Consider the following 19,640-nt stretch of genomic DNA (forward strand, 5'->3'; position numbering starts at 1 on the left):
AACGAGACGCTCGCACGGCTGCAGAAAAAATAAATATATTTCAGAAAGAACGTGTTAACGTTCTCGTTAAAATCGTAAAAATATGTTAACGTTCTAGACGAACGTTTTAACGTTATTAAAATTATAGTAAAATAATACTTTAACATTCGTTAAGCTTTTTTCGTGAATTTTATTTAATTTATTCCATATCCAATCAATAAAGAAATTAGGAATTAATTCGTACGAGTAAAAAGCTACTGCCGATCGAAAATTTGACACGAATCGCGATTCAAGAATCGTTTTAGACGTCGCAAGGGTAGCCGGTAATAACTGTCGGGTTGCCGCAGACTCGAGAAAGATACCAGAAAAATGCAACAAAGCGCGCGCAAAGCGCAGCAATTCTAATTAAAAAATTAATTCGGAGCCTTGATACGCAAGGACGAATATACTCACCTTCGGCAGGATCTATAAATAGCCGCGTATCGCGACGTCTCGATCATTTTCTTACGGAGCGAAACCCGCTCTTCCTTCCTCTTTGTTTCTCTTCGGGGTTTTCGGTCGCTCGAGCAGAAAACGCGCTTTCGCATAATCGCGACGACAGTTTCATAATTCAATTAACGATTTCACCTGGTATCACCGCCGATCGCTCGCGAGTGGAGGCGACCAACGAGCGTGTTCCGACCGGCGCGGCGGGCGAACGTTCGCGAATGAAATATGTTCGCGGGACGTCTCTGAGAAACTGCCATACATTCGCATTCGTTGGAAAGTTTAAGCGACATTTAACGAATATCCGATCCGACGTGAAAGCGTACACAAGATTATTCTTTGTGCAAAAGGAATTCGCACTGATACTTCAGTAAGAGGAAACAAATTATGACACCAATTTCAGGGATCTCAATTTTATCGTGAATCTGCCCAGAGATACGCGCTAAAAAATTCTCTGCCAGAAAAATGCCAGCTGAAGCTACACGTCGTATTAATAAATTTTATACGAGCTATTAAGAATGGAAGAAAAACAATTTGTTATTGCATGTTAAATAAATTTAAGTGAGTACATGTACACGCGGTTGCGGCGTGCGGTGCAACAAAGTTAACATACGTCACAATTCGACTCGAGAGCGAGAAAGGGAGAGAAAGGAAGAAAAAGACGATTTGCCGCTACGCCTTCTTCTCGCGTAGGACCCCTCGATATCGCCCGCTGTTTTACACACGCGCGCAGATCGTATTGTGGACCATGATAATGGGCTATTGTTCCGAAGTATCGCGCGGATACGACTCGGCGAAGAATCGAGAAGAGGGCAACCAACGCCGCGTCGACTGGCGACATGTCCGATAAAGTGTTCTTCTGTTTTATTCTTTTTTTTTCATCGGCCGTTCTCCAGAGAGTTCGCAATCATCGATACAGTACCGAGATCAAAGACTGTTCGTCGTCCCGCCGCTCGATCGACGATCGGCGAGCTCGATACCGCTACGGTAATTAATGACGGTAATTCCATCGTCCTTCCTTATCGCGAAAGAGCATCTCGCGAAAAACATCCATGTCGTAAAGTCGTAAAAAGCTATTTTAAAACGCGATGGATGTTCCGTGATGCGAACGTCGAAGAAATCTATCTGAAATCAGTCGGAATTATTTTATCGGAATCATTTAAGTTGAGAGGTGCCCGTATCGGTCAGCAATACTTTCTCCTTCGATTTCTTTTCCGTTCAAGATTCTGATTTTCTGTACGTATGGCTCGCAGATAATAGAGATTCGCGCAACGCGAGAATTATCATTCCACGAATCTGCGAAGGGTTGACCAACAATGCCCGTCGTTGACACTCTCGCGTGATATCAGGTGGCCTTGATTACGTCAGCGGGCGGTGGAACTGGAGAACGGCCTGGAACGGGAGCGAGGAGGCCTTCGTCACCTGAACCAGCTGCCAGCTGGTCTCTCTCCGGGTGTTAGAGCGTATCTACGGTGCCGCGCTCCGGTCCGCGGTCGGCAGAACAGGGGGCCCCACAACGAGATTCGCAGGTGCGAGAGGTGAGCGGGAGGACTCTCGCTTATCTTACCGAGAAATCGTCCTCGCTCTTGCCGCGCGGCATCTTAACGAACGGAAAACGAGCGATGGCGAGTCAGCGGAGAAGAACGGCAGAGAAAGAGGGCGGAGTAGAATCGAAGAGCCATTTCGAAGTCTCTTCGGGGTGCGTAGCCGGTCGTTTTTATTCCGCGAGTTGTTTTCCAATTAGGATGTGTCTTCTTTTAGCATTATTTTTCATTTATTTACATGTTAATATAAATTAAGGAGGTTCTACAGGTACTCTCTAGTCAGTTGAGAGATGAAGAGAAAATCTTCAAATTCATCGATTCTAAGTATTCATAAAATATTTTCGTGAATTTTGATGACGTTAGAGCTTATATCATACCCATATTAGTCGAAGCGAGGAATAATTAAAAATATCGTGTACATAAGTGCTCCTTTGACTCTGGCGGCTTATAATGGAAGAAAATGTGGTAACGTCGCGAACTTGACAGTTCTGCTCATATGACCGTGGTTATTTCACAATTTCACATAATTCTAGAGCGAGTACTTCTCCGTAAGCGCTCGTAAACGTTAGGTGCTTAAGTTTGAGGTGCTGTCATACTGTGGTGCTGTACTGGCTGTACACCTTTCGCGCGGGTGCAGTCGCTGCGACATTGCCAAATCTCCCTTGTTATTCGAAGCACGCTACGTGAACTGTGATATGGCCTGTTTCAATAGCCAATATCACAAAATTTTACGCGATAACCCTTGTTTTTCTCGATATTTCTGAAAAGGTTAGATTAAGATCTATAAGAGCTCCGTTTTTTTAATCTATGGTAGGTCGTCTTTATATAATTAATATCTCGTTTCCTGTCTCCAAGAGCCCCTCTGCCGTATGTAGCTTATGTTAAAAACTGTGATTTCAAAATTCATTTTTGCAAATTTTTACACGGTAACCGATGCTAAAATTTTTCGAGCACTTTTCTCGCATCTCAATTTATACGTCCATAAAGTTTTTTCCAATTTTCAGATACATCCATTATCTGTAGAACCTCCTTAATGCTTATCGCTAAAAAGATATTTGGATCTATAAAATTATTCGGAATTATCTTTAAGGTATGTTCGAGTTCGATGGAATTTATATCTGCGGAGATCTTGAAAAGAAAACGCTGACGACAAGGGGGCCGCGGGTGCGCCGTAGAAAGGCAAGGGGTCCGAAGGAAACTCTCGTAGAAAGAGGGACAGAGGGAAAAAAGGATCGGGACGAAAGGATATTGCAAAAGGGAAAAATAGGCAAGAAAGGGAGATAAAGGGAGAAGAGGAGGAATAGAAGCACAAAAAAAAAGAAAAAAAAACGGAGAAAGAAGAGAGTGGGACTGAGAGGCGTAGGGGAGGGAAGACGAAGCAAAGCAAATGAAGTGAAAGAGGCGAAGTGTGCGTGTACGCGCGAAGGAGACGCGGGGAAAGGAGGGTAGAGGTGCGCAACCAGCGCGAGAGGGAAGGAGAGAGTAGAACGTAGCTCGAGCTAGTCGCCTAGACAGCGTGGCAGCGCGGCGGCAGAAATCAAATAAAACGAGAGCTCGCTCGCGTACGCGCATACACGTACAACCGAGCTGTACAGTGCCTGGGCAGCAATGTGGTCTCTCTCTCTCTCTTTCTCCCTCTCTTCCTGGCCGCGGTGGGTCCGACGATGGCGAGAACACGCCATGTCGTTCGCGGCGACCCGCGACCGTTGGCGGCATCTTGTCTGGCCCGCAAAATATCTCTCGTCATTACAAGCAATGGTAATCGACGATTACGCTCGACATTCCGATGCTCGAGATCCCATCAGATACGTCATTCTAGGAGAACTCGAGAAACATACGACCGACCTAATGTTCTAGATGAGACCTAGTCTTCTTTTCCATCTATCGCCAAGGTCCTCTCATCTCGCGATCTTCAGATTCCGTACAGCGTTAATATCCAGGTCGGTGAAACCTAAACCCACGACCAGGCTGGGACTTGGTCAGTCCGGGTTAATTTAGCTAATTTAGAGTTAGAGCTGCTCCCGGCGAGATCTAAGTATTGATGTTTGCAAAGATCGTTTGCGCCTGATACTAATCATCGCAGCAGCAAAACAGCGTCGCTGTGCCACTTAGCGATCGGTTAGCCCGTTTGCTGTAGGATTTAGCGTAGCGCGTAACTCTCCTCGTTCCCCGTTTAACTCGAGCTCTCCGTGCTGTGTGCGATAAATAACGCATGTTTCTGCGGCATTAGTTACAGGGTAAGTGCGAACGTTTGTCGAAAAAAAAAGCGTCTTTTTCGTGTCGATGTTTTCTCGGTATTTCACCGGTTCCCCGATTGGCGGCTGCCGACGATTTCTATATCGCGGATACGTGTGGCTTGTGTCACGTCCTTAGCGTACATCGCGCGAGCGGAATTTCAACCTCGGCCGCGCGTTCATCGAATTTATCGTCGTGCGTGCGTGCGCTTGCCTTAGCGAGTGAATGGGGAATTAAACTGTGCTCTTTCACGACGTTAACGCACGACGAGAGGCCCCGTATCGCCGCGCATAGCTCGCCTGCTCGCGCGCGTTTCTAAAAGCTTCCCATATGGCAGCTATCGTTCCGGTGTAACCACACCACCGGGGGGACTTTCATTTACCATAATAAGATATATAGAGGAACGGCCGCGGGGCCGATCTATATATAGCCGCCAAGTAATTTCATCGCGAGGAATGCGCAGCGCACTCGCGCGCGTTTCTTTAACTCCGGTTAAATTAACGCGCGGTTCTGGTCGCCGATCGATCGAGTTCTCGGGGGAACAAAAATGGAAAAAGATTCTCCGTGGGGAAATGCGCGAAGAACATCCAAATAATGAATCAGGAATGACTATAGAGATAATAATGTACAACGCGATTATTAACGCTTGCGGAATCTTGGAAAGTTTGCCTTAATTTCCACTTACGTACGGCAAATATTTAACGAAACAACTAGCAGTTAGAGAGATCTCTTCCGGTTGCACGTGCACGACTGCGAATCGACGTCGTGATCGAGACCTGCGTCGCAACGACGCAGAAACTCTTAGCACTGGGTGCGGCTGACTACTTGCGGAGTGTGTACCCGGGGAACTCGCGGCCGAGAAGCGGCACAGAAGCCGCGCTGGTACAGGAACATGCCAGGAATTGGAAAGGCTTTCCGTGCGATGAATTTATGCAACACGCGGGCTGAATCGCGGCTGCGTCGCCGAGCGTCGTCATCGTCGTCGTCTCGGCCTCGCGCGCAAACCCGCCGCGTGCGATTTCACCGCGTGCGCACGCAGGGAACACCGCGCGCGATTTCCAGGCGGAATCTTCCCCGCGATATGTTCGCAGAAATAGCAAGGATGCTTCAACGCGAATGCGAGGAGAGTACGCGAATTTGATTCGACTCTGAATGCGTGTTTTCCCGCAGTTGTTCACTGTTAAATATTAAAGGATGAAATTTAAACCAATACCTTAGGTTAAATAATATTTTGTTATTTTTATCTAACCATGTGTGTTAAAATTTATCATTCACCACAAGACAGTATTATTTCATCTCCATTGGTTTAGTTAAATAAAATTAACGTTGTTTTACTTAAATTAACGACATATTGAGTAGGAGCAGACGTGGCAAATTGCACAGAATTACTGTTCTCTCGTTTTCGCGGTCCATAGTTTCTTACATCTTGGACTTCGATCCCCGAGAAGAAGAAGACGCTAGGAATCTCGAGAGGGAAAAAATGACCGGACGGTATTACGTGCCGTACCCTGCGCGAAGTCCACGGTTATTTCTGCACTTACCGAACGAGTGCTAATTCGTGGAACTTCTATTTTCTCGTCTCGATCGAATTAACACGTTCGAGCTCGAGTGTGTCATTATATTAATAAACGCGGTGTGTATACATATAGATACACGTGCGGACACGCACCTTGCGATTTCTCTAATACCAAGAACATATGTTGCCTCACACGTGACGGAAACTTCGGAAATTGCAGTTCAGTGAGACCGTTTTTGCGAAGATTGAAGTGTACTTCGTGCAAAAGTGGTCTACGTCATGCGATTAGTCATACAAGAACAACGCGTCCTTTTCATATGTCGATCGCGCGGGACTTTTTGCCAATCGCGTGATAGAAGATTAACTTATGGAAATCTGCGTTCCTTAAGGGTCGGCTAGATCAATCATCTCGTTATATGACGTCGCTATGAAATTGCCGGAAAACACGAATAGGCGATTCTCGCAACTTACGCGTTCGCGCAAATTCTTCGTCAGCGAGAACGAGCTCGGAAAACATGTCAGACATTCTCGGACAAATCCAATAAGGCACGTAAGAATGCAGACGTATTCTTGAAATTTTTCTAGACTCTGAACTTCTTTGATAGCCGCTGCCTTTAATTATCCGACGTGATTCGTCAGATAATTTTAGGCACAGTTACAGAGAGACAGAAAGCTCATAAATTTAATTTGTTAATTTGTAATTTTGTGTTGCAAGATATTTAGAACCCTCAAATCCATCCCACGTCTACATATTTTTGTAAAAATAACGTAATGACAGCGTTACGTGTCAGAAACTGAATAAAACTGATTTGCCAGATTTGAAGGGACGCACACCATTCAATTTACGTCGAATACATGGATTTGTTACTCACGTCGCGTAACTAATAAAAACGAACCACGATTACAGGACAGACGTCGTAGGGTGCTGAAGAAAAAGAGAGAACCATGTACACCTGTACTATACCTGCATGATTGGCCAAAATATATGTATTTATATGCTGCCTATTTATATATACTACTATCTCTTTGTTGCTGACGTCCGTCCCGAAGCTTTATTCACGAAAATTTGGACGAAAAATCCATTTACCAGAATTCGGATGACGCGACTATACGCCGTGCTTGACATCGGCACGTGGACGAGACATAATTTTGCACCGCGGCATCGCTCGGTCTCCACGTGTGCCCTAAAATTGCCGTTGATCATCCGCTTCTGTGTACATACATAAGGTTAATATCCACCCACACCGCCGAGCGTCGTGGGATTAAGGAATCATCGCAAGTAAATTAAGGTAAACAGAGGAAGGACGAACGCGCGCGTTTCCCTGACGAAGTGAAATTCCTCTAGGACGGATGCTGCGAGGGGGGGGGGGTCGAAACGAGATCAAGAGGCTTGCCCTCGACGACGCAAGAAAAAAGTTAGACGCCGGTTACTCATTACTCGGAAGATTGCAGACTCTATTTTTGTACAGATCGCACAATTGGAGCATCTTCGTGGCGCGGTGGTAGTAATAGCGACGCGGCCATGGTTACTAGTGGTAAGAGGGTGGCGATAACGCGATCGTTTGACGAGGATCGAGCGCGGGGGCGAAGACGGGGATACAAACGTCGTGGACACCCCGTAGAGAGGTGTATATTAGACGCGATGCGTCGCGACGCACGTATCAGAAGGACGCTGGACACGATCGAGAGATCTGGTTCGAGGAATAATTCTTGCGTGACCATCGGGAGACCAAGCGTTCGCCGGAAGGATCTAGACATGGTACGTGCCTCAAACGATCTGTGCTCTTTACGAATTTGTCACTCCTGTGAACGGTCAACGAATATCGGATAAATTCCATTCTTGTTAAAAAAAAAACATCGTAAGATAATATTAATTCCATTATGACAAAATTGTTTTTAAATAAAATGGACTTGCGAAAACTATTTTATAAAAATCTTTTTAGAACAAAGTACTATTGTTATGAAATATTTCAAATAATTAAAATTTTAGATTTTATTTTGGAACAAAATACTATATTGTTATAAAATATTTCAAATAATAATTAAAATTCGAGCTTCTGCTAGCTCGATAAATAGATTTTTGAAAAATAGAATCACGTTGCTTTATGCGAAAATAGAATTAAAAAGATAACTTCATAAATGCATATTTGTTGATGCATTTTAAGGTAACCTACCTTAAAATTTGGTCATGAAAAAATTATGGTACATTAGCGATATCATGAACTTTCGAGTGATTTAAACGCCTTGACTTTAATTGACAGTACCGCTCGCTCCGTTTCTCTTTTAACATTAGAAATTCAATACACTTGGATACTTGCATAAACATTTTCTCTGCCGGGTATAAGAGACCAATATTTATAGCAGCATTGTGCTGTAGAATTTCAAATTATGTCTACGTGGTTGTTCTTATTGTTAGTCGCACACGCGGCTGCATGCATGGGTTAAATAGATGTTTCCACATGGCTCATGAATCGCTAAACTTACGTAGACGATCTCGCTCTCTGACGAATACTTAAAATAAGAAACGGTCAATTAAGCCAATCGAGAAAATTACTTCTGATTTTCTTCGAATGAAGGCTCCGTTACTTAAGAAACGGAGAGAAAGGAGGAAAAAGCGCGCGCCATACGCCTGCGTCCACATAAATTACTCTCGCAGATTCAATGCAAGACGACCGTCTGCATAAACAATTCAGGTCACACGCGGTGCAACGTGCGCATTACGCGCGGAGCGCGATGTGCCTCGCGCGCATTACTTAACAACGCGCGAACCGTTCGTCGCATTCATTATGAATAAAAAACGCGGTTACGGACGCGTATACGCTCGTACGTCAGGGTTTTATTAATGAATTGTGCTTGGGCACCGCTTTCCGATAACCGCGGCGATGATCGCCGCGGCGTTGTTACGACGAACGTTACGAAACCGGTCGCGCGCGTGCCAATGGGAACTGAATCACGAGGAGCCGATAATAATCCGACTCGCAATCGTCGACTCGCGTGACTTTTATGCTTTTCGCCGCGCGACGAGCGTTACGTTATTACGATATTACAACGCGCTTGTGTTGTGCGCGCGGGGCACCAAGATATTTCAAAAAATGCGGGCAATTGTGACCCACTTGCTCGAAGAGTGGTTCTGTTGGGGTAGAACGAGAAGACCCAGAGCGAAAAATCGAATAATTAATGAGTCGCGTATTTTTACGAGTTAAATACTTTACTCGAAGCTTTACGTTGCAATTAGCACTTTTTTTTTAGAAATGCTATGTAAATAATGTAATGACATGTAATGAATATAAAAGTTGGGACGTACCGTAGAAACATTACCATTCACTCACGTCGCACTTTGCACAATGCGCACGAAGTGTCTGATGCACACGCGCCGCACTTTGCATCAGAACTTTCGACATATCTTTAACAGAGATAAGATCTCTGAAACGGTGTTGGCGCACGCCGATCTTTGATAACGAATATCGATCTTATCGCCGTGCAGTCTTAAGATTTACGAGCGCGGAAAATAAAATACATCGCGCGCGAAAGCATAATGAGTGCAAAATAAGAAATAAGAGAAAAAGAAGACAAATAATATATATTATTAATATACACTCTAAAATATAATCAGAAGAGGAAATATATTGTGTCGACGAGTAAAACAAACGCGTTTTGTGGTGAGAACTTATTAAAAGTTAACAATTAAGCTACACGTGTGAAAATCCGTCTTGCAGATTGGGATTTTACGTCTATTCCTCGTCTCTGGTATCTGATTCTTGCATTTCATCGTGTCTCGACCCTCTCCAGAGAAGAGCGCATATTTACGGCAGCTTTCGGAGAATCGTTTAAGCGCGAGCACGCGGTTGAATTGGTCGGCCGCGATTTAAGCGAACCGCAAAGTAACGCGTCGCAAACTAGCAGTAAGGAGAAAATGAAATTGCGCGATTCCATTGTCGTTCGCTCGCTCGCTCATCCGGATGATGTAGCCAACGGAATGAGATCGCGTCGACGACGGGCGAGAGGATCGCGCGATCGTCTTTAAACTCGGCGTGAGCACGTCTCCCGACATGAGCGTATGCAAGCAGGGACCAACGAACATTCATTCGCTTTATAATTCCCGGACTTAAAGCACTGGAACCAACTGGAACGTCATTTGGCCGGAAAGATTAAGCTTTCATTTCAAGTTTTGTTCAAAATTAAAAGAAAATTAAAAATCCAGGCAAAATAAAAATAAAGCTTATATTACAATCTCCTCAGAGATGTTATCCGATTTGACAAGTCAGAGATAAATCAGTCTTTCGGTGCAATTAAATATTCTTGGTAATTAATAATTTTTCGTTCGTTAATAATTTTTGTGATCAGGATGAGATCGAAAGCCGTCGTCGTGGAATTTGTTTCGCGCGTAAAAATTTATATGGACGCCGATGTCCGTTAAGTCTCTCGGTGCGTCCAGCTGTCTGCCCGAAGCTCCGGCTCGCCTAATTGTCCCTTTAATTCGCCTCAATTGCTTCTTGGCACGGTCGCGCGAGAACGATACCGCGAGGAATCCGACGAAAGGCTACGGACACGTCGCTCGCGCGAGACCGTGGTCTTGATTTTCTCGCATTCCCGTTTTACCGGGAACATTACCGAAGGAAAACTGCCGCTAGCTTCTGTGCAAGATTTTCTTTGAGCCGTGAGTAGAGTTGTCTCGTTCGCGAAAAAATTCTCGCAAGAGATATAAGAAAATTTAGAGAAATTACTTTATGTTATCATATTATTATCGTTATCGCGAATATTATGAAAAATGTATAACGCGCGTTTTGTTTCTATAGTTCTTTGATTGTGAAAGTTTTATTTTATTATTAAAAGTCTACCGCTTTGATCGTAATGGCGTACGGTTGAATTTTCTCTGAGAAAAATTGGCAAAACACTGGATACATCTATAAAAAATTGGATAAAAAATTAGATAACAAATTTTAAAATATCTCTAAGAGTTACTGAAGCGCAGCAAGCAGGACTTGCGTGCAGATAGAATGTCAAATTACGATATACATTTATTGTGTTGCAACATGATTACAACGCACGTGTCGTTTTCGCGGAGTGTCATATCTCCGGCGATGATGTACACGCTGCACAACAGTCAGCGAAGTTCTGAATGAAGCAGCGTGCGTGGCACGATAACACGAGGACATGAGACTTTGACTTCACGACGAGTGCGGGGTATCGTCGATACGATGGGATTCAACTTCGTCACGCGACGTCATTGCGTCCCGCGCGTCGCTCTGACGGCGTGCATCGACGTTGCATCGATGACGGTAGGAGGGCTCGGCCGACCGATTGCACCACTTCACATCGTTGCCTCGAGTTTAAGCTAACGCGGCTGAAGAGCGAGGCGGCGTACACGATGTATCGCGCGATGACTTATCGCGCGACGACGCTACGAGAAATGCGTTTCGATAGCGAACCCGCCGCCAATTGTTGTTGGGCGCGAGAGCGAGCTGTCTCGTCGGCACGCGAAAAATGTCCCAGCGATTTAACTCCGTTTCGCAAGGCATATATACGCGGCCGATCAACCGTTTCCGTCGCAGTTTCCGTCGCAAAGTCCCGCGTTGCCCCGCCGCTTGGGGCGGGCCGTTGACCACGTTATTTACCGTATGGCATTTTGCTCGCTTGCGAAACCAAGTGTCGCATATATGTGTTTCCATACGTCGTACCGGCGGCGGCGAAGTTCAATGTACGTAGGAACGCTCGAATTAAATTTTATCATATCTTATCGAGCGGAACGGACGGCCGTATTGTGTATCAATCGCTGTCAATCGCTGAATGTGGATAGAGATTATGCAAATTGTCACGCAAATATTTGCTTGACAGCAACAAAACTGAATCGTAATGAGCTGGGACAATTTAAATGATACGTAAAGTAATATTAGTATAGATTAGCGAGAGTAATATATAGTTATTTGTGTAACAAGTGCTGTAAGATGAAAATTCACAGGTGCGGAGTTGACGCACGAGCCGAAGGCGAGTGCGGTCACCGCACCCGGGAATTTTCATCTTTACGCACGGCTTGCACACCCTATTTTATGTTGCAAGTGCGTGGAAAGTGGTCTATCACGCACGCGTAGCGTGCGTAATGGGCCACTTTCCATGCACGTGTTACATAATAAAATTTTTTGCACTGCGAGGTATATAGTAATACATCTATTATAACATTTACTTCTCACTTTATTTCAGTTCCGTACGTATGTATGCCGATAAAAAAAGATCTTTTATATACTTTTACATTTATTATAGACACTTAAGATTTTTTACTTGGCATTTTTTATTTTTGTCTTTTTTTATTTTCTCACTATATTTTTCGTCATGCTTGGTTAAAAATCAGGAACGTTTAATTGCTCATTCGTTTTTTGCGTTAAATATTAAATATCACGTCTGCAATCCGAGTAATATTCGTGATTCGGGCACTTTTACTATTTCAATTAACCGCTACCGAGCCGACGACTATTAATTGCAATTGCACGTGCGTGTCGCATCGCACGCACGCGATGCCGGGACCCTGGTCTTGATTTCGCTCGGTGCAGCCGCGAAACACCCGTCTCTCCCCCGTCATTACGACGTCATTCCGGCGTGATCTTGACCCGCTGACAGCGGCTCCGACAAATAAAAGATCGAGTTTCATCCGTAATACGAGCGGTAAGAAAATGCACAAGATTTTTTTCCGAAGATTCTCACCTCGCCGTACGAAAATTGCATCGTACAATTCGCCGTCGTTGCTTCAATAATTTACGCGACAAATTCTTCGGAGAAGAATGGAGAGATCTCTCTGACCTAGCTCCCGGATAATCCTCATATGACGTAAAATAGTTACGAGATTGCATTGCGGAGGTAAATAAAATATTTCAATTTCCTACGTAAACTAGATTTTGAAATAACGAAGCGTTATCGAATCGGCACAACGTTACGTCGTCGTGACGCAGTTTCGACATCGACGGACGATTCCCTTTCGCCGCCGCACTCCCTGCTCGCCCTCGCTCAAACTCTCTCACTGTCTTCGAATTACACATCGGGCGAATAATTCCCTTCCGAGTACTGCTGATCACGATGGAAAGACAGGCACGCTCTCACGCGCACTGCAGGTGTTGACTCGCTCGTGCCTTTAACTCGCGATATATTATTGTTGATAAAGCAAGGTATGAGATAGAGATGTAGATATCGGTCTATATTTATTCGAAACACCGGTAGTGTTTATATAGTGTTTGAGTAAACTGCCTCAGATATTTGAAAAATTAATTCTGGTATTTTTTATATTAATTGGCTTAATTTTAAAACAATGATTTTACTTTGACCACCATAATACTCGCGTACAAACTGCAGTTGCATCTTCTAGATTGAAACATAATATTTGGATGTTTGAAAATCTTACCTTATTCGTTTAACTTTGATATTATCCATGTTTCAATGCCTGGTACAACATTGTAAATAAGTAAGAAAGTTATCACAGTTATAATGTCAATCATGATTCTCAAAAAAATACAGGCGCATGCATATGGTGGTTGAAGTGTTAATATGTCACGTTACGCATCGCATGTCTATCGCGTATCTGTCGCGTTTCCGATAATTTCTTCGCAGAATTTTCGGATCGCAACTTCCGCTTATCGTTCCACGATCGTCGATCCACCGGAAACCGACGTGCCCGCAATTTAGGCTCGTCGCCGGCGATTCATCAATCGCCGGCCGAGAGCCGCGCGGCTCGCGCGAGCGGCCACTGATCCAGAAAGCAATCCCGGGAATTCGTTACGGAACTCGAAGGCGAGCTACTTTCCGTTCTCAGGGAGGCTGTCGAGTTATTTATAGCGTCCTACCCGCCGCCGCATAGGCTGCAAAAGGAAATTCTCTCTCGCTCTCCTTCTCCACCGTCACCGCCGCCGCCACCTTCGGCATCTCTGTCCTCGTATGTACGTGCCCGCTACGGTCGCAAGTGCGCGTGTGTCTGTCTGCCTTCTCCTCGGCTCGGCAAAAGCCCAGAGGAAGAGACCGTCGACGATGGTGGCCGCGCGTACGACGCTGGAAATATATCCACGTTTCGCAACGAGAGCCAACCCGCTGACGAAAAAAATAACGAGATTGCTTCGAGAGAACTCTCTCTTCTCTCTCTCTTTTTTCTTGATTTCTCCCTCTCCCTTCTTCCAATCCTTCACTACCTCCGTTATCATTTAATCTTATTTATTATTTCAATTTCGTTCAGACTTCAAAATTAAAAGCTACGTCAAAATCATTTGTCGATTAACCCACAAGAAATTCACGTATTATGCATCGCGAAATAATCTTGCGAACGTGAAAGACGAGACGGTCAAGACGACGCGAGAAATTGCGATGGTTAAGGGCGGTTGAGAGCGCGTACTCTCTCACAGAACAGAAATACTTAACCCAGAAGAGTTCGGAGAGGAGGCATCTGGCTGATGTATCTTCCTGTTTCCTAGAAGCACGCTGAATCGAGCGCGCAAGCATTCCCTTTGGGATAAACCATTGATGAATGAATTGCTTGTATCCCGTGCTTGATTCTCGCCGCCTGTACGTCTCTCTCTCCTTCTCTCGCGCGAGCAAGTCTTCCGACTTGCGAGATCATCGTCTGTAATGTATACATGAGTCACTCCCGTACGATAGTTTCCTGCCGATGTTGCGTCCAACGTTTGCTCTCTCGCATATCGTAAAGTTGGACTTCTCGGGTTCCAATTCCTCAAGGAGGTTGTAAGGAGAATCAGAAGTGTTAGAAATTGCATAAAATTTAAAACACAAACTCTTTTATAAATAATGCCAGCATTATTTTTTTTCACCGGTTAGTTTTTAAGAACATTTATAGCAAAGTTCAAGATTTATTAATGTCACTTTTATGTCACAGTTAAAGCTTTATCGCATAACTCTCTGTGTGTATTTTATACAGCAAAGCAAACATACTTGAAGCCAACATACTTGAAGCAAACATACTATGAAGCTAACATACTTGAGATATGACATATAAAAGAAGATAAAAAATTTATTTATTTTGTATTGAGTTTTTGTTATCCTATTGAAGCAAATTTCGGTTAAATACTTTTTTTCGATATCGATTAATATATCGATTAATTACTACCGCGGTGCACATTTTAATATTGCAAGAAAACCATGCGGACACATTTTTCAATTTTGAAAACATTTTTAATATAACATTCTTTATATATTAAACATAAATTTATTTAGTCCTTAATATTTTTAATAATTATTTTTTTGATAACTGATGTAACATCGAGTCTCCATTAGAGAACCCATTAAAAAACCCTTGAACTTGAAATGTTCTTAAAATACGAACCGGTGAAAAAATCCAAAAAAATTCACATGCTGATATTATTTATAAAAGAGCTTATGTTATAAATTTTATGCAATTCTTAACATTTTTTATTCTTCTTACAATTTCCTTAACCACGCGTACGACAATCCTCTTCCGAAATGCTCTTGTGAAAGAAAAATGTTCGAAGAGCGTGGCGCGAGTCGTGGAGTTAAATGGTGAGGTCGAATTTCTTACGAGCGACGCCACATATATCTTCGCCGGAAATATTAGTCAGTAGATTATCACGTAGATGATTGACATCGACACGTAATGACGTATGCAACGTATAAAATTCCTTGCTTTGATATATTTGACTGAATCATATTTGTAGTACGGCGAAATGCGAGTCCAAGAGTAAAACTTTGGAAAACAAAAAATTAAACTGTCAAGTAACTTGTATAAAATTATTCAAAACAACATTATTAAAATAATATTGCCTAATTATCATCAGTGAATAATCGCTTCACATTCTAATTATGTTATATTTAGAAATTGATAACGCTATAAAGATATCACATTAAGTATCACACAGAGATAAACGTAGCTCCAGCAGTCATTCACCGATGCCCGCTCATTCACTGGCGTGTCCACGTGTTTACATCGTCGCACGTTCAACTCGCCGAAATTCTATCCCTTCAAGTCTTATCCTCTCTCTCTCTCTCTCTCTCTCTCTCTCTCTCTCTCTCTCTCTCTCTCTCTCTCTCTCTCCTTTATCTAAACCTCCCCCGAAATTCCCCCCTGTCGTCGACGCGACACGCTTCTGCGACTTTGCGCCAGCACAAACAGATTCAGGCCGGTCGTCTGAATCGTATAGAAGCTATTCGCGGAAGCTGGGCCTGCGGAGCGAGAGCGTTAACGTCCCGTCACGTCGCCCGGCGAGAGGGTCCCCCGTTCAACTGTGTTAAGTGCCCTGTACCTATAAGGGGCACGCCACGCGAGGGGAGGAGAGTTCGCAAACATAAGCCCACATACATACTCTCCGATGCAGGACCCTAACACATGACACGGCGAATAAAGCTGTCAGTAGCGCTCGTCGCGGTCGCCGGATCTCCTGGTTCGGCTTCGACAGCCGCGCATCCGCGAGATCGCCCAAACCTATATGTGTCCTCCGCGTGCCGTCCGCGTCACGTGTCTCAGAATTACGGCGCCGAGGGAGACGAGATTTTCCTAGATACGGAGAATTATCGGAAATCGTTTGCACGCGTATATGCTTTGTGCCGTCAGAACGGAGCTGTTCGGAGTTTGTGGAGCTATCAAAACTTGCGTCTTCGGAAATTATCGCAATACGGATCCTCAGATTCTTGAGACAACCGAATTTCCGGTGAAGATTTTCACATCGATGACGTATTAAATGTTTCGATTAACGAGACTTCGATTTGCCGTCGGACTTGTGTTTTAAAAAAGAACGCAAAAGAAATCTCGAAAAGGAGAGAACGCAAGTTGGTGATGACATTGCGCGTCATAATCGTGCATTCGTGGTGACTTCTTTGAGATTCTTAAAAAAAATATTTTTTGACAGTGTCGCTAAATCAAGTTAGAAGAATTTTTCTCAACAAGAGCAAAACAATTTTGAAAAGTAGTCTGAACGAATGGGTGCGCAAAACAAACGTTGCGCTTGAGCTCCTTAACTTTCGGCGAATTAAATTCTTTCCGCACTACGTGATCCGGTTGCTCGCGCGATTGCAGGCGCGCTTCGTGGGCGTGAGAAAATCGGCCGGACCGACCGCCGACTGGCACGGATACGGACATTATAACTCATCAGAGAGAGAGAGAGAGAGAGATAGAGAGAGAGAGAGAGAAAGAGAGTCCGGACTCGTACGCGGTCCCTGATACGAAGATTCTTCCTATGCGAGCGACCAACTCGACCAACCATCTCTGCGCAAAATAATGCAGTCCTAATTGCGAGAAATCTCTATCTCATTTGTGCAAAGACAGTGTCAGTTGACGCTGTAACTTGACCACGTCTCTGGGAATCGTGATTTCCTTTTTTTTATGCAGAAGTTGACGTTGATCGCGAGTTCGGGACTTGGTCAACTAGGCAGATGAACATAGCACCGGAAAGTATGGAGAACAAGTATCGGCGCGTTATAATAATGAGCAGGAGGCCGGTCGCGCGATTTTCCCCCATGTTGGAAAATAATTCGAGGAATATTCTCGCGAGTGGTGAACTGAAGAGCGGGAATCTTTCGAGGAACCTGCGCGTTACGTGACTCTTTCGGGAATGATGAGATCGTTCGTGAGACTCGAAACGACGAGGAGCGCGTAGTGAAAAAGCGCGCGCGTATACTGTCGACGAATTCTTTCCCCAGGCTCGAGTTCACGCGACGTGGGTTCATATTCCGCGGGTTAGAACGGTAGTGGACGCGCGGGGAGTGAATAATATCTCTTGGGGAAAAAGTGAAAGAAACGCGCGTGAAAAGGCACGTGTGGGAACCTGAATTGGAACTTGGCCCGAACCTCGCTCGCGAGTTTACGCGCGCTTGCGACTCCGGTGGGCTGGCGACGTGCTTTTTCTCGGCCGAGCCTCTCACCGCTCTCGTTCACCAACATATGTGCGCTATGATCTCAAACAAGGTAAGCACGCCGCGATTTCAGCTCGATTGCCATTCAACTGATAAGTCGCAGTCGCAAAAGGCAGGAAGGTTCAACAGAAGTCGAAAAAAAACTGTCGATGCGTCTTTTTGTTTGAAAAATTAGGAGTAATTTTTATCAGAAATTATACTAGACTTAATAAAATTGTAATAAATTATAGATGTCATTTGTGGTGATATTTATAACATTCAAAATATAAATTTGAGATAAATTATTTTATTTTATCATTTTCTAAAACAATCAAATATTAATTTCAAAAGAGACAGAAACTAGACATTCAAAATTTTTATTTTCAATGTTTACAGCTACTTATTTTATCAGATCTCAATATGACATTTCAAGTTTTATTTTTTCTGTTTTTGTGTTTAAAAATCAATCCTTAATCTTATTACTAATATAAATTCTAGAGCCTCGATGTATAACTCTTTTCTTATACATTTTTGGAGCAATTAAATGTTATTTATCAAAGTCAGAAATTTTTATTTTTTGCATTCACACAGCAGATCTCTTCGTGAAATATCTCATTTCTCTCATTCCTCAGACATCTGAATTTTTAATTTTATCGATTCTCAACCTTGTCGCCGGAATAAACCCTACGAGCTCGGGTTAATGCGCCGTAGAAGGCCTCGCAAAACGAAAGTAACGCGGCCGCGGTATTCCTTCCTTATTGCCGTTATTGACGGTGCGTATCTGGAGGAGGAAGTCAGGATAAGATTGGATCTCTTGCACCCACGATCGACTTTCCGTGCAACATCGATAAATCGGTGGAGACGTGGCCGAACCGATCGTGATGGCGGAACTATTTATGTCGCGAGTAATTCGCATGCATGTTATTTTACACGAAATGAGCTTTAACTTGCCGACGATTAACTCCATCCAATTACTCGGAGATAACGACAGTAATTCCATAACGAAACTCATTCGCTGCTTATATAGTTAACGGCCTATCTCTATATAATTCTTAATTTATTTTTGCATTCTAATTAAGATTTTTATTATAATATCTTTAAATTTTTATGGGATAGTTTTGGCGACGCGTGGTGGTTAACTTAATTATGACTAATATAATATGTGTGTATTTTATAGCTATTTCAATGCTCAAAGTGTTATACGAACGACAGCTTTAATTGTTAATTATTCAGTTATTACATTATTACCTTAAACTGACAGCTGGCTAAATGCGAGGTCTATAGTTACGATCAAGGCGCGATTCTAAAATATTCGACACATTTTATGGTCTAACTAGTCAGGATTTGCGCGATGTGTTATAGCGGTACCTTCAAGCAACGAGAAATCGCAGGAAACTTGAAATACAGTTATCCGCTGCGTTTTTTCATCGCAAGGCCGAGCGAGGATGAGGCAATCAACGCGTTGATACATCAATCGGTCAGGTTCCGCGTTCGCGGATTAATACACGGTGTCCTATTAATATAAGATGACCATTGTTGACTCCTCAAACTTTCGTTATTTAAGAAAAAAAACGAATAAAAAGAACATCGTCTTTCAAATCTGTGATTATTTTGTAAAACCGATGTAGACGACCGACATAATCGATACATATGATATTCGATGTGTCTTCAGTCGTTTATAGATTTCTTGTCAACGGTCGTTTCTCTAATTATGTGCGTTCACAATAAGGAAAACGACCGCTGGTAAAAACTCGACAAACTACCGGAGAGACACACATCAATATAATTTATCACTCCCGCGAACGTTTTTGCGATGCGCGAATATTTGTGAATACGTTGCGGGCTTTTTTTCTTTCTTCTTACGACCATGGCGATCTGTGGACTCGTTAATCTCATGACTCTCGCAATTAGAAAAAAAATCGAAAAAATATATATTCACGTTACACCTTCTTTATTTATCTGCGGTGTTCGGCGACAGGTTAATGAAGGTGCGCGTGCACGCGTGCGGATCGGGCCACGTGCGCGTTACAAACGGCAGGATGTAAAACAGT

At 43.6% G+C, this 19,640-nt stretch overlaps 2 protein-coding genes across 4 annotated transcripts in view; one reads left to right on the forward strand and one right to left on the reverse strand.

Annotated features, from left to right (window-relative positions):
- LOC139812624 (peroxisomal leader peptide-processing protease-like) overlaps positions 1-19,640 on the reverse strand; it is a 61,432-nt gene that overhangs the window by 9,403 nt on the left and 32,389 nt on the right. The gene's annotated exons all lie outside the window — the stretch shown is intronic.
- The window catches only part of Itp (ion transport peptide), a 43,440-nt gene continuing 31,180 nt past the window's right edge, over positions 7,381-19,640 (forward strand). For 2 of the 3 annotated variants that reach the window (XR_011731970.1, XM_071777997.1), the window contains exon 1: positions 7,381-7,519. Coding sequence is in view for 2 of the 3 variants with exons in the window: in XM_071777997.1 (XP_071634098.1) it covers positions 7,403-7,519 (117 nt within the window). In the remaining variant the exon portion in view is untranslated. The remainder of the gene's footprint in view (positions 7,520-19,640) is intronic. The other variant, XM_071777995.1, reaches the window with a different exon arrangement.

Source organism: Temnothorax longispinosus, chromosome 5 (assembly GCF_030848805.1).
Source record: "Temnothorax longispinosus isolate EJ_2023e chromosome 5, Tlon_JGU_v1, whole genome shotgun sequence".
In the NCBI taxonomy this organism is placed as follows: domain Eukaryota; kingdom Metazoa; phylum Arthropoda; class Insecta; order Hymenoptera; family Formicidae; genus Temnothorax; species Temnothorax longispinosus.